Raw genomic sequence first — 14,258 nt, 5'->3', positions numbered from 1 at the left:
GAAACGATGTGCCACAGTGTTAGTCTTTCTGAAAAAAGAGGTGCCAGGGCTACACAATTGCAGATTCTTTGTGGGGAGACACTGTGTCTTAAATATCAGTAAATTTATAGTGGAGTACATGACACACAAGGAGAACTTTCTGCCCTGCAACATGCTCACCTGCTCAAAGGGCCAAACAGAGTCCACCTTTGGCTTGATTTTGCCTTGATTGTAGAGGTCAATGAGTTTGGCCACCACCCCATTTAAGAGCTCCCACTCCTCATCCATGTGGCTCAAGTGGTAGCCACAAACAGCCTTGTTGAAATGAAGCAGCTGCAGCGCATTGATGCTGAACTGGTTCCACCAGGTCTTTGCCATAGCCACTAAGTTCTTCCTCTGCCCTGTTACCAAGTTGGCTACACCTGCCAAGGTGAAGTATATCCAAGGTTAGCATCCAGCAGTATGTGCCATGGTAGGTGATGTACAACATTTCAACTCTCAGAGTCCCAGATGTTTTGGACTCCCAATTTTTTTTTACCACTGTGGTCTCTGTTAGCTCCATAACATTTAAGCAGGCCTACACACTCTGTGACCCTCCAGATACAGTAGAGTCTCACTTATCCAACACTCGCTTATCCAACGTTCTGGATTATCCAACGCATTTTTTTAGTCAATGTTTTCAATATATCGTGATATTTTGGTGCTAAATTCGTAAATACAGTAATTTCTACATAGCATTACTGTGTATTGAACTACTTCTTCTGCCAAATTTATTGTATAACATGATGTTTTGGTGCTTAATTTGTAAAATCATAACCTAATTGGATGTTTAATAGGCTTCTCCTTAATCTCTCCTTATTATCCAACATATTCGCTTATCCAACATTCTGCCGGCCCGTTTATGTTGGATAAGTGAGACTCTACTGTATTTGGATCTCTGACTCCCAGAAGCCCCAGCCAATTTGTCCAATGGTCAGGAATTCTGGGAGCTGAAGTCCAAAACACCTGGAGGGACACAGGATGTGCAGACCTGACCTAGCAGGTCAAAGATTGAGACAGTACCCAGCAACATTCTTGTTATTTTCTTAAATTGATTGTTCCGCCTAAGCCAAACCAGTTCTAGTGATTCCCAAATGCGCTGCAATTTGGGGTTAAAAAAAGAAGGAAATCCTGGTGTAATTTCAAAAAGTGGCTCAAACCTTCATAGATACAAAACCAGAAATGGGGCCTGGTGGTGGTGATTTTTGCAAACCCACATAAAGACAGGGAAAAAACAGACTTGTAACAAGAAACCATCATTTCATGTGTTTCATGGAAGCAAGGACTGGCTGTTTGATCGGATCCAGGAAGCCAGATGTTTTATCAAGGTGAGCAAGGCATGCCCCTCAGGCTCTCTATGTGTGGCCCTGAGGCTATTTCTGTAAGTCTTTGACCTTCTAGATTTCCCAGATCACTTTTTTAATGTTCAAAAATAAGAGTAGTTTGCCTCTTCAGGAAGCCTGCAGTAATTCACATTTTCATTCAGCTGCTGCTGGCTCTCACATTGGATAACATCAAAAAATGCCTGATTTGCAAAACTCCAGCAAATTAATCCCATTTAGAATGTCCATCACTTAGATGACAGTCAGCCATTTTCAAAGGCCATCTTCCAAAGCCATGCTTTTAAGCCTTTTAAAAAATTCCAACAGGCTTTGAGAACTGAAGTTTTACATAGATACAACTTTAAAGAGCATACTGTGTACAATTTAGTACTATTTTACTGCTTTCTAATATTTTAATTACATACTCTACACCATTTTTTATGTTGTAAATAGCCTATTTTAAAACATTTTCATATGTTTCAATTATATTGTACTTATTTAAATTTGTAATTAGGCTTGAGTCTCAGTTTAGGCCATGAAACTCAGTGGGTGACCATGGCTGGTCACACTTTCCTAGCTTCAGAGGAAAGCAATGACAAACATCTTCTGAACAAATCTTGCCAAGAAAACCCTAAAGCCACCATGTGTCAGAACACACAAAGCTGATTTTAGGGCAGAGCTTTGCTTCACATTCTTTTACAGCACTTTATGCATGCCTAAAATCACCTTTTCTTCTAAAGATCCAGCTTTCTCAAGCTGAATCTCTTTGAATCCTAAGTGTAAAACACCTTACGTGGGATACATTCTTACTCACCATAGGTGATTAGTTTGCCCATTGGTTTCAGGAGGTTAAAACCTTTTGTGGTATCTGAGCCACCCAAGGGGTCCAAAACCACATCTACACCTAGGAAGGAGAAGAGAGAAAACAGCAATCAGAAAAACTTTACCACAACTTTTTTATATTTCTCCACTAGAACGGACACAAGATATCAAATTCCATGTCTGAAGTTTCTTTTTTCTTTTTTTTCTTTTTTTTACAAGGTGCAACAATTTTTCAGTTTTCAAGAAAAGCAATGCTTGGGCTCTTTTACAAGAAAAGGAAAGCTGTAATTGTGCAGTGTTAATTTGGCCAAACAGGACAGCATGTCACAAATCTTACTTAGATAAAATCCAGTGAAATACCATGTTTCCCCAAAAATAAGACAGTGTCTTATATTAATTTTTGCTCCCAAAGATGCTCTAGGTCTTATTTTCAGGGGATGTCTTATTTTTCCATGAAGAAGAATTCACATTTATTGTTGAACAAAAAAATGAACATTTATTACAGTAGTTGTCATTACAAACCAGCATAACCAGACAAACTGAATCCTATCAAGAATTTCTTGTTACTACCATTATTTCCATGTATAACACTCTATGATATGTACATTTACCGATCCTGTATGCTCTGATGTTCTGTTCAGCGGGCATGCTTCCAAACAAAAACTTTGGTAGGTCTTACTTTAGGGGGAGGCCTTATATTTAGCAATTCAGCAAAACCTCTACTAGGTCTTATTTTCTGGGGATGTCTTATTTTAGGGGAAACAGGGCAAATGGCACCTGCTAGCTGTACGTAATCCGAGTTTTACTGATTTCACTGTGGCTGCTCTAAGTATGAATAAATGTGAATCTACCCCTGCATGTTTCAGTTATAATTGGAGACAATTGGATTTTGTATCTTCAAAAATGGCAAAATCAACCATCCTAATGGGTTCTAGGTAGAATCTGTACAGCTGCGTTTCTGTTTTCAATTACTTTATTCCATTTTAAGAAGGCATCCCTAAAAAATGATAACACTTAGGTAGCACATTAATGGCCATGGTTCCATTCCAAGAAATCCTAGGAAATGTAGTTCTGTGAGGTATTTGTGATTTTCTTTTCATGTTATGTTGCTTATTCGTTCAGCCACTACTGACTCTTTGTGACCTCATGGACCAGCCCACGCCAGAGTTCCCTCTCGGCTGTTGTAACCCACAGCTCCTTCAAGGCCAAGCCAGTCACTTCAAGGATACTATCCTTCCATCTTGCCCTTGGTTGGCCCCTCTTCCTTTTACCTTCCATTTTTTCCAACATCATTATCTTCTCCAAGCTTTCCTGTCTTCTCATTATGTGGCCAAAGTATTTCATCTTTGCCTCTAATATCCTTCCCTCCAGTGAGCATTCTTTCCTGGAGTATGGACTGATTTAATCTTCTTGCAGTCCAAGGCCCTATCAGAATTTTATCTCATCTTGTAGATTAGGGGAAAAGCTACAAGTCTCTAGTAGAAAAATTTAAGAATGGCTGAATTTACTTAGCTAAGATCTTGTTAATTGGGGAAAGCCCTATCAAATACATAATCAAATTATTACGATTTTTTCAAATAAATTCGAGTCACAAATCCTGGGAATTGTGATTTGGTGATGGTGCTGAGAATTGTTAGATGGCTCTAAATCACTGGTTCCCAACATTTATTTTTTTTACCAGGGACCACTTTGACCAGGGACCACTCTGCAACATTAGTACCAAAAGAGTTACAAATCAGTCTTTGGTCAACTTTAGATTTGGTTTGGTTATTTGGGGTGCTGATTCTGAAAATTGCATTGGATTGATCATATCAGTTATAGTTTCTGATACAGAACATATGCCATCCAGTAGTCGCAATCTTCTTGCACACAGAAAACCATAGCTAATCATCTACAGCTGATGTGGTCTATCCAATGCAATTTTCTGAATCAGCATCCCATATAACCCCAGGAACAAGCCTAAAAATGAAGACACCAAGGTGCCCCCACTTCCAGGCGCCACATGGAACAGTTTTGATCAGGAAGAGGGAGGAGGAGAAGCAGCAGTCAGGAGGCTTGTTGATGTACCTTTTGTGAGTAGTCAGCCTCTCATCTCCCAACATCCTTGTTGCCTCAGCACTATAAGAGGATTTCGTGAGACCAGATGTTCTTGTTGTGGACCATATTTTAGTTCTTGGGGACCACTGGTGGTCCACGGACCACAGGTTAGAAACCACTGCTCTAAATAATTGTATAAAATTATAATACATGGATTTCTCTTTAGTATCTGGTGTGCAAGAAGTTGACATTTCCCTCCATTCCCCATTTTTAAGGCTGGATCTACACTGCTCTATATTCCAAGATCTGATCCCAGATTATCTGCTTATCCCAGATTATCTGGCAGTGTAGACTCATAATCCAGTTCAAAAAGATAATCTGGGATCACATCCTGGGATATAGCGCAGTGTAGATCCAGCCTAAGTCTCTCCACCTACTCACTGTGACTAACCTTTGGGGGAGATTTTCTTGACTTCTGCCACATAATCAGCTGCCCGGTAGTCAATGGGGTGGGTGACTCCACTCTCCTTGAGGAACTCGTGCTTGGAGGCAGAGGCTGTGCCAAAAATTGTGACGTTTTCCACTGTTTTGCAGAGCTGGATTGCAGCCGTTCCCACTCCACCTGGAAAGAAAGCAGAAGGTGGCCATATGAGCAAATATAAAGAAATGCTGGCAAAGGCCCCAGGCCATTTGCAGGAAGAAGCAATGTGTACAGCTTTATGCTCCTACCCTACTCCCTCTGAAGGATGGGATCAATTTGCTTCTTGTTCAATTGAAAGTTCACAGTCAGGTTCAGAAGACAATGGATGTTGTTTTGGCTCAAACACAGGAGAAGCAAAGTAGGCTGACAAGCCAAATAGCACACGCTTTCTGAATTTCACAGGAGTTTACCAGAGTTCATCACATCCTAAGCCTGAGCTTGTGCATTTATATCCTAACCTAAATTATATCAATAAGGGATGTTCTGTGCAGTGCTATGAAAAGGGCAACAACTCAAGGCAGTGTCACTTATACATTTAAGCTGTTTGCACTGCTTAACCTGTCTATTTTCCCTCCTCACTTGAAAAAATAAACCGTGGGAGCTGCACTTTTGTGTGTGAATGTGTTATAAGAATTATTAAGCACCGATGGAGGGAACATGCACTATGATTACCATCACTCCTAGGCATTGGTCATGCTAGCTGGTGCTGATAGATACTGGAGTTCACAGAACTTAAGAGCAATTATAACAGAACAACTGCCATATTTGTATAGCTATAGCTAGAGTAGCACACCATGATTAGAACGACCCAGGCTCAAATCTGCCCTCCCAATAAAGTTCAATGTATGAATTTCTCATCTTAACCTACCTCACAGAGTTACTGTGAGATTAAAATAAGGAGAACCCATGCATTCCAACTTGAACTTCCCATAGGAAAGGCAGGATATACATTTAATAAACTATGGTTAGGCAATTGTAGCTCTCAGTGTGTTTAGGGGTATAACTCCCATACCGCTAATAGGGATAGTGGGAGATGAAAGGAAGTCCACAGTTGACCTTGCCAGTAATGAATTAAAAATACTAGGATTACAAAGTTGGAAGGCACTTTGGAGACAATCTCATTTGCCTCCTTTTATACTCAATGTTGGTTGTGACACAACTACAATGATATTTGACTGATGGCTACTCAGCCTTTGTTTGTGTGCCTTCAGGAAGGAGAACCCACTACCTTCCAGAGGCAATGTGTTTACCAGCCCTTATCATTAAAAGGTCTTTCCCTAATAATAACTAAAATCTGCTTGTGGAAATCTGCTTCCTGCACTTGTGGAAGTCACAGGAAGCATGTCTATGCTATCTTCCACATAACAACCTTTCGGATATTTGGGAGCTGTTATAGTTCAATTTCTTAGCAGTACAGAAAGAAGGGTTTGGAATTTGCTTTACTAACAATGATATCACATTAGCGTTATAAAGCAGATCCTCCCGTCTTCCTAACTTGTAGCTGCCTCCTGCAAAATTGTGGGGAGTGTAGTTTAGGGAAGTTGAGGACCTCTCTGACTGAAAATTCCAAAGCTCGCACCCTAAATTCTGCATGTTAGGGAAATGTGAGCACCCGCTTTATAACATTAATGTACTAGTGTCCTAACTAAGATGGGATAATTTCTCTTACCTGCTGCCATGTGGATGAGGACGCTCTGGTTGGGTTTCAGGTTGCCAAAGTCAAAGAGCACCATATAGGCTGTGATGTAATTTATCAGAAAGGCGGCAGCCTCTTCAAAGCTCATCCCTTCTGGCATTAGAAACGTCTGATTGGCCGAAACTGTCACTATTTCTTGCCAGAGGCCGGTCCTGGCCATCACCATAACTTTATCGCCCACCTGGTGTAAGAGAAGAGGGTGTCAAACTGACAAATCCATGTTCGAATGGAGAGATATCACATCTTTGATCTCAAATCCTACCCAGGGGATCCATTGCACCAGAATGGCCCCTGGAAGATGAACTCTCTTCCTTTGGAGGCACAGAAAAGCAGTGAATCCACTTCCAGAGCCATTCCTAGTAAGGCTGCTCTGGGCCCTATCCCAACAGAGGTTTGGCACCAGGAACATTCTCATACAACTCAGAGCAACTGCAGAAGACGCACATGAAAAAACTCAAAGTGGATTCTTCATCCAATGCGACAATGAATCTACTAGCATGCTCTATTCCCCAGTAACAAAACAGTTCCTTACTACAACAGTTCCATTGGCTGTGACTAGGCACAACTCAAAATGCTGGTTACATTCCATACAACTCTTAAGATCTTCAAAGGAGGCCTCTCTTTCACTTCCACTATCTTCTTAGGCACGTTTGTTGGAAATGCAGAAAATGACCTGTTCCAGGATTCTGGAGTTCCCTTCCTCGAAAGTGCTTGGCTCTCTCTTACTGTGGTTTTGACTATATAAAATTCCATTCTAAAAAACTTAGATTAATAGAAGATCTTTCTATTCCGGCACACAATTCCAGGGGGGTGGTCTAATGTGCTGTACTGCTTTATTAATATTTAAAATAGTTTTAATTATTGTATTAGTTTAAGATTGTGTTAATTTCTTTTACTTTTTTATCCATGTGTGTTTTGTTTTCTCATTTTTTCCACTATGAGTCTGTTTGGAAAGAAGCTGAGGCATAAATGAGGAAAGGGGGCTTCTATTTTCTGGAGGCAGGCTGCATAATTGTTGCACAGATTCAGGAATCCTTGACAAAACAGTTTGTTCCATACATTTCACAAGCTTCCAATGAGACTTCAAAATGGAGAGAAGGCTGACTGTTCACTTCAGAGTCAGTTTTGTTTTGAGGCCTTACAAAAAGTGTGTGCCTATAAGCAAGAGCAGTTCTTTGCAATATTTACTCACTAAATAAAGGGTGGGAACCTTGGCCCTTCCAGATATTTTGAACTCCTCCAAGCCCCACGTTTTCCAAACCATTGCTTGTGTTGGCTTGGGCTTCTGGAAGTACAAAACATCTAGAGAGCCAAATGTTCCCCACTCCTGAGCTAAACAACTTTTTAAAAAAATATGAAGCTCAAGTAATTTAATTTGAACTGTGTCTAGTAGTGTGGCATAGCTTCAGTGAGCTTATCATTTAGAATCAATAGCAGTTGATCAAGATGTAAACTCAATAATAATTAGTACACTTTTGTCAGACAAAAGTGTATTAAGGGTGAATGACACTATGCAAATATCCAAAAAGGTGTCTGAGGAAAGGGGGGGAGGAGCAGTATCTCTCTTGTCCTTTGAAGACCCTAATGTAGAAGTTCAAAAAAAAGATACAAAATATTTTGAAGCCATTTTCACTCATTATTTTTAGCCAGTTTGGAAAAAGTACTATATTAAAGCTCTGCAGAATGAGAAATGTGGCTTACATGGCATCTAGTACAAGGGAGGAGGCCCAGTTCCTAAGTTGTTTATTTTCTTTAGGGAATGCTTTTTCCTGGAAATAGCTGGATTTTATCTTCCCTAGAGGGAAATTTGGTGTTTGTGACATGCATCAATTGACCCAGAAGTAAGGCAGGCTGTGTCCTCCAAAAGGGCCAGCTTTCCCACCACAGGCTTTAAAGTGGAACATGAAGGAAGTTGTCTCCAAACCCAGCATCCTCCAGATGTACGTATTTAACTACAACTTGTATCATCCTCAGCCATTATCGCCCATGCTGGTTGTGAATGAACAGAACTGTGGGTTTTCTGAAATAGTTACACTGGCCTTGGATAGAAATAGGGAATTGTACCCCACAGGATGTTATTGTATTTCAGATCAGCCCAAACCAGCACTGGCAATAGATAAGGATTACGTATTCAGTAGAGGTTTATAAGATATTGCCCACAGATAACATTTGCCTTGCCCCCAGTGGAATATGTTCAATGCGCCTGACTAGTAGCAATTGCTTGAGTATGTTTTGATGTATTATGTTTTATGATTTTATGTTTATATGTTTAAAATATATTTATGCGATTGTATTTTATTGTGTATTGTTGGGCTTAAGTCTCCATGTGAACCGCCCCAACCCCCTTCGGAGAGATGGGGTGGGATATAAGAATAGTTATTATTATTATATATACAGTATATTACAGAGCCCAACAAAAAAAAATATTGGTGTCTTGGTTTTTAGGCTGTTCCTGGGAATATTTGGGCACTGATTGAGAACATTGCATTGAATAGAACACATCAGTTCTAATTTCTTGGATATTGTTATAATGTTTTTATGGGGAAGCAAGTGTAGTGTTCTGTATCTGTATCTCAAAACTATCTCAAAAACTAGATAGAGTGATCTGAAGTGTCACAGATTTTCCATCTTAAACAAAATGGATGGTTGCTTGCTGTTATCCTAGAAGCTTATGAGGAGATTCCTGGCATATCTTAATTCCTGACAAGCAACTAAGTTGCAAATGAAATTTCCCTTCAGTCTCCAAATTTCCAGCACTGAGTAACTTAACACTTTAGTTGAACATTTAGAAAGAGTGTTCAGGTATCCAAACCAAAAAGGAAAAATAAAGTTTCCAAGGAAATGCAAACACAGCAAATAGAAGAGGTTTAGTTGTAAATTATTTTCTGTGTCTCACTCTCCGCAATGGTAGAAATTTAGGGACTGTAAGAAAGTTTCATAAAGTGCAGAAATCTTACTGAGAGGCAATCCTCACATTTTGCCCTGCCCACCCATGTCATAGCTGTGGCCATATTGGGCAAGGAGGTGAATGTGACAGTAGGGGAATAGGGCAGCAAGAGAAAGAGGTGTTGTGGGGTTCTACCAAATATTGGCCCACCACAGAAACCCAAAAGCTATTCTTTCAAAATTCCAGATACGTATGAATGGCTGTTCTTAATAATGCTCATACTCAATGCTACATCATACCTCCCGTGGCTGATTGTTAGAAAAGATCCTGGGGAGGGGGGTATGTACAACTACAGAACTATGCTGCAACTTACACAGATCAAGCAGCTCATGAATGAGGTGGGTCTGCAGTCAATGATTGAAAAGACAAACCAAATTGTCAGGGCAGAGCTGGAAGCTACTCAAGGATCCTCCCAACATGCTCCATTTACACTGGAGGAAAGCTGTATGCTCAAGAAAATATTTATTTTAACACAACTCGTAACAGCTTTAGAGAACTCAACACCACATGGTGCTGTGACATTCTTCTCAGTTAACCTATTCTGGGAGAGGATTAAATTGAGTAGTTAGAAAATTACTATTTTAAAAAACCCGAGCTAGCTCAGTATAGTGGTCTGAATTTTGGATTAGAACTCTGAGAGACAAGGGTTTGAATTCCTGCTCAGCTATTGAAACTCAATGGCTCGCCTTAGGCAAGTCAGCTTCAGAGTAAGACAAGGTACATACTCAACAACAGATTAGAAAATAGGTCTATTGGCACCAGAGGTGGCCTGTGATCTCAGAAAGACCAGAGGACTTGTGCCTGATGGACAATGAATCTCTGGAGATTGGCACCTAAGTCCCAAGAGCCAAATGCATTGTCTTCATGATCAAGAAGTGATTTCCATTCATCCACTAGACAAGGGTGATCAGCTTCCAAGGGCCCTTGAAAAGCTCCATCAACTGCTATTTCAGCTCCTCTGGCTAATCATACCCGAAGAGGTAGGTTTGGGGCCAATTGAGGAGAGATGGATGTGTTGGTTATACAGTAGAGTCTCACTTATCCAACACTCACTTATCCAACGTTCTGGATTATCCAACGCATTTTTGTAGTCAATGTTTTCAATATATCATTATATTTTGGTGCTAAATTCATAAATACAGTAATTACAACATAGCATCACTGTGTATTGAACTACTTTTTCTGTCAAATTTGTTGTATAGCATGATGTTTTGGTGCTTAATTTGTAAAATCATAACCGATTTTGATGTTTAATAGGCTTTTTCTTAATCTCTCCTTATTATCCAACATATTCGCTTATCCAACATTCTGCTGGCCCGTTTATGTTGGATAAGTGAGACTCTACTGTATTTCCTTCATTCCACTGCTGACGACAAGATTCTTATTCCAGCTACTCTCTTGGAAAAGATAAAATATTGAGGGTTAAGAACTGAGGCTGAGAACTGCCATCATGCCCTCCTTGTAAATCTGCACTGCTTTTGGATAACCAATATCATAAATCTAAATGGCTTTTGGATGGCCAATATCATAAATCCAAATGTCAAGGCAAGCCACTGCTTCTCTAAACCACACTCAAACAACCTGTGGCCCCTCCAAGTGTTTGGGCCTCTAGCTCCCAGAAGCCCTAGCCAGCTTTTCTGTTGCTGAGGAGTTCTGGGAACTGTCTCTTCAGGTATCCTGGGATTTCACCAGCTGACTCTCCCGCCCCAATTTCCCCCTGCAGTGAGCAGGCAGGAAGAGTGATTTCAGGTACCACCTCAATATATATTGGGCAATTGTTACAAACAATTTGCTCAATACGAAGTAGTTATCTCACAGAATCCTCTACTGCTCCATGCAAAGTCTACTGCAAATTCACAAAGAGCATTCCACAGATTAGAAGGACTGCCAGGATAAAAAACTGGAGAGACCTCTTGCACATTTAATGACAATGTAGAAAACGGAATTTCAGCAGCTGTTGCTTATCAAGCTACCAGGTAACAAAAACATCATCATCCTCCTCCTCCTCCTCCTCTCGCAAAGGAGATTAGAAGCAGCTAACAGTAAAAGCCATACAATATGTAAATTAAAACCCAAAGCATTCAAACATTTATGCTAAAACTCCTTCTTCTATACAACCATTAAAAGTACAGATGCCCGTTCCAGTTTCCACTGACAACTTGCAGATTAGTCCGTTTAGAAAATAAGGAGCTGATTTGATAAAAGGTCTGAGGCACTGGATTGCACCCTTACCACAGTCATTTTTGCATTAAAAGGGAATAATGATGAAATACTGGTTTCTTTTACATGTAGACACTTACGTATGTCTTGTGTGCATACATACACACAGAGACACACACAATATCAGAGTGGTTAGGTAGGTGGGCTCCTGGAGGTGGCTGTGGAAACAATATATCCGTCTGGCACCGCTTCTAGATTTCCGCCTGCCTGCCACGCATCTCTCCTGCTGAAAGAAAACACAACTGCTTCCTCTGCAGAGGGGAAATCCTGTGTTTATCTGGCTCTAGTATCAGGAAGAGAGTATCATTGTGGCTTGGTATCCTTCACCTTCTGCATGAACCCCCCCCCCCCCCTCCTTTGGCACTCCAGCCTTGAATGCAGTGTTTAAGGCCAAACGGCAAAGTTCACACTGGCTTATCCAAATGAGTTAAAAGGAATGGAATCAAGTTTCCAGAGCTGCACAATAAGCCCTATTCAACTAGAATCCTGTTTGGGGAAAGCGGAGATGAGCCTGCTGGCCTCACCCTTTTGTTGTCCCTACATTATCCATCCCTGCAGTCACTAGATATACCAAGGGCTGGATGACTGCATTTATTAGTTTATTCTTTTTACCTGGGAAGGTTCCTTGGAACGCTGGAAAAAAACAGGATCTTAAATCATATCAGTAAATAGAGCTGTCAGGCTGAAAGCTGGAGAGGGTTCCTGTACTTTTGATGATTTTGTAGAAGAGGGAATTTCAGATGCAAGTCCCACTTCTATTTTAACATCATTAAAAGTATAAGAACCTCAGCAGTTTTCATTTTGGCAACCCTACCAATAAAGGCATCCCAACAAGTGTAGCACTGTGGATATGTGTGGCTAGGAAGCTGTGTCAATAGTCTGGTACCACTCTTCCCCATCAGAACCTGGTAACATTATTTTGGGGTACTACAACTCCCAGTACTCTTCAACCCATGGTAATGCTACCTGGAGTATTCTGGGAACTGTAATCTGATGCCTAAATCCAATAGTTGGTCCCAAGTAGAGCGAGACCTACTGAATAAATGGGACTGTGTAAGCAAACTCTTAGGTAGGTTTACTGGTACAGTAGAGTCTCACTTATCCAACACTCTCTTATCCAACGTTCTGGATTATCCAACGCATTTTTGTAGTCAATGTTTTCAATATATTGTGATATTTTGGTGCTAAATTTGTAAATACAGTAATTACTACATAGCATTACTGCATATTGAACTACTTTTTCTGTCAAATTTGTTGTATAACATAATGTTTTGGTGCTTAATTTGTAAAATCATAACCTAATTTGATATTTAATAGGCTTTTCCTTAATCCCTCCTTATTATCCAACATATTCGCTTATCCAACGTTCTGCCAGCCCGTTTATGTTGGATAAGTGAAAGTCTACTGTATTTCAATAGGCCTCCTGTAGTTGAAGCAACACTGAATGTAAACCTGCAAAGGTAAAACTTGCAAACTTTGATTCTAATTGGGAACAGAGAGAATACTAGATGAGCAGGGTCAGTCTTGAGAAAGATAGGTTCAAATTCAGCTTTGCATTTGCTGGAAGGAGAAGAAACATCTTTTCTTAATCTTAAAAATTTACTGTGAGAAACAATCCATCTTTTCATTCCACTTTAAGAGCGTAAAAGGGCATACACTTTCACAAAGCAAGGATCTCATCCAAAATCCACTTGATCAGGTGCCCATTCATACTACAGGTTAGAATTATTATTCCACTTTAACCCATATGGGTCCGTCCAATAGAATCCCTTGAATTTATGTAATAGTGTACACAACAACAATAATAAATGTAGGCTTCTCAGCCAGAGAGCTCCTGTAGTGTCTCATCAAAATACAGACCCCAGGATTCCATAAGATGGGGCCAAATCATTTAAAGTGGAATAATAACGCTATAATTGTGTTGTGTTGAGTGAGCCCCTGGAAGTAAATACTAGTGCATTTTGTGAAACTAACTACTAGTCGAACCTGGTTGAATCATGCAATAAGAGCTGTGGATTGAGAAAATATCTGGCCAATTTTGTGAACAAATGTGAGATGGCTGGTTTGAGACATGCTGGGGCTTCAAACTCAATCAAGTGAATAACATGTCTCACAGCAAGATCCAAAAAACTGTATTATTACAAGATTGTGAGAGGAATGCAGTTATTTTGCATTTCAAGACTTCTCATAATGTGTTTACACAGTGACTGCATAAAGCAGGCACGGATCGAGGGATAAAATCCAGCCACCCCTCCATCTTCATGGGGAGAGTTTATACCATGACCACAATGAAATCTGTCTAGCATCCAACGTATATGGCCTGATTTGCCACCAACAAAATCTCATACCAAGGGTCCTTTCACTGCACAATTATACCATTAGAATTTCATATTAATTGCTACTGATCCTTACAAGGAATTGTGGATCTTGTAGTTTGGAAACTGGTTGGAAATCCTGAGCATTCATCCCTAAACCACAAATCTCAGGATTGTTGTGGAACCATGACAGTGACAGTGGATCCATTGTGCCATATTTGTAGACTGTAAAAGAGCCTATGAGCCAGGGAGAACAAGAAAACTTCATGACATTGGCTTTTGGACATCATATTCTTGTAACTCCTATTTGTGTTTCCACTGCAAATGAACGAAAAAAATGCAAAGTTGTATAAAAGTCAAACAATTCAAGGTCACATTACTGGCACCTAAATGGATTAAG

The 14,258-nt window shown here is 40.2% G+C and overlaps 1 protein-coding gene across 1 annotated transcript in view; it reads right to left on the bottom strand.

The window, feature by feature from the left end:
• vat1 (vesicle amine transport 1) overlaps window positions 1-14,258 on the bottom strand; it is a 42,345-nt gene that overhangs the window by 8,104 nt on the left and 19,983 nt on the right. The window contains exons 2-5 of the mRNA XM_003222497.4: window positions 6,350-6,557; window positions 4,651-4,821; window positions 2,155-2,244; window positions 160-401 (exon numbers count right to left, since the gene is read on the bottom strand). Of these exons, the coding sequence (XP_003222545.1) occupies window positions 160-401; window positions 2,155-2,244; window positions 4,651-4,821; window positions 6,350-6,557 (711 nt within the window). The remainder of the gene's footprint in view (window positions 1-159; window positions 402-2,154; window positions 2,245-4,650; window positions 4,822-6,349; window positions 6,558-14,258) is intronic.

Source organism: Anolis carolinensis, chromosome 6 (genome assembly GCF_035594765.1).
Source record: "Anolis carolinensis isolate JA03-04 chromosome 6, rAnoCar3.1.pri, whole genome shotgun sequence".
Taxonomy (NCBI): domain Eukaryota; kingdom Metazoa; phylum Chordata; class Lepidosauria; order Squamata; family Dactyloidae; genus Anolis; species Anolis carolinensis.
This window is presented reverse-complemented; position numbering and strand designations above follow the sequence as displayed.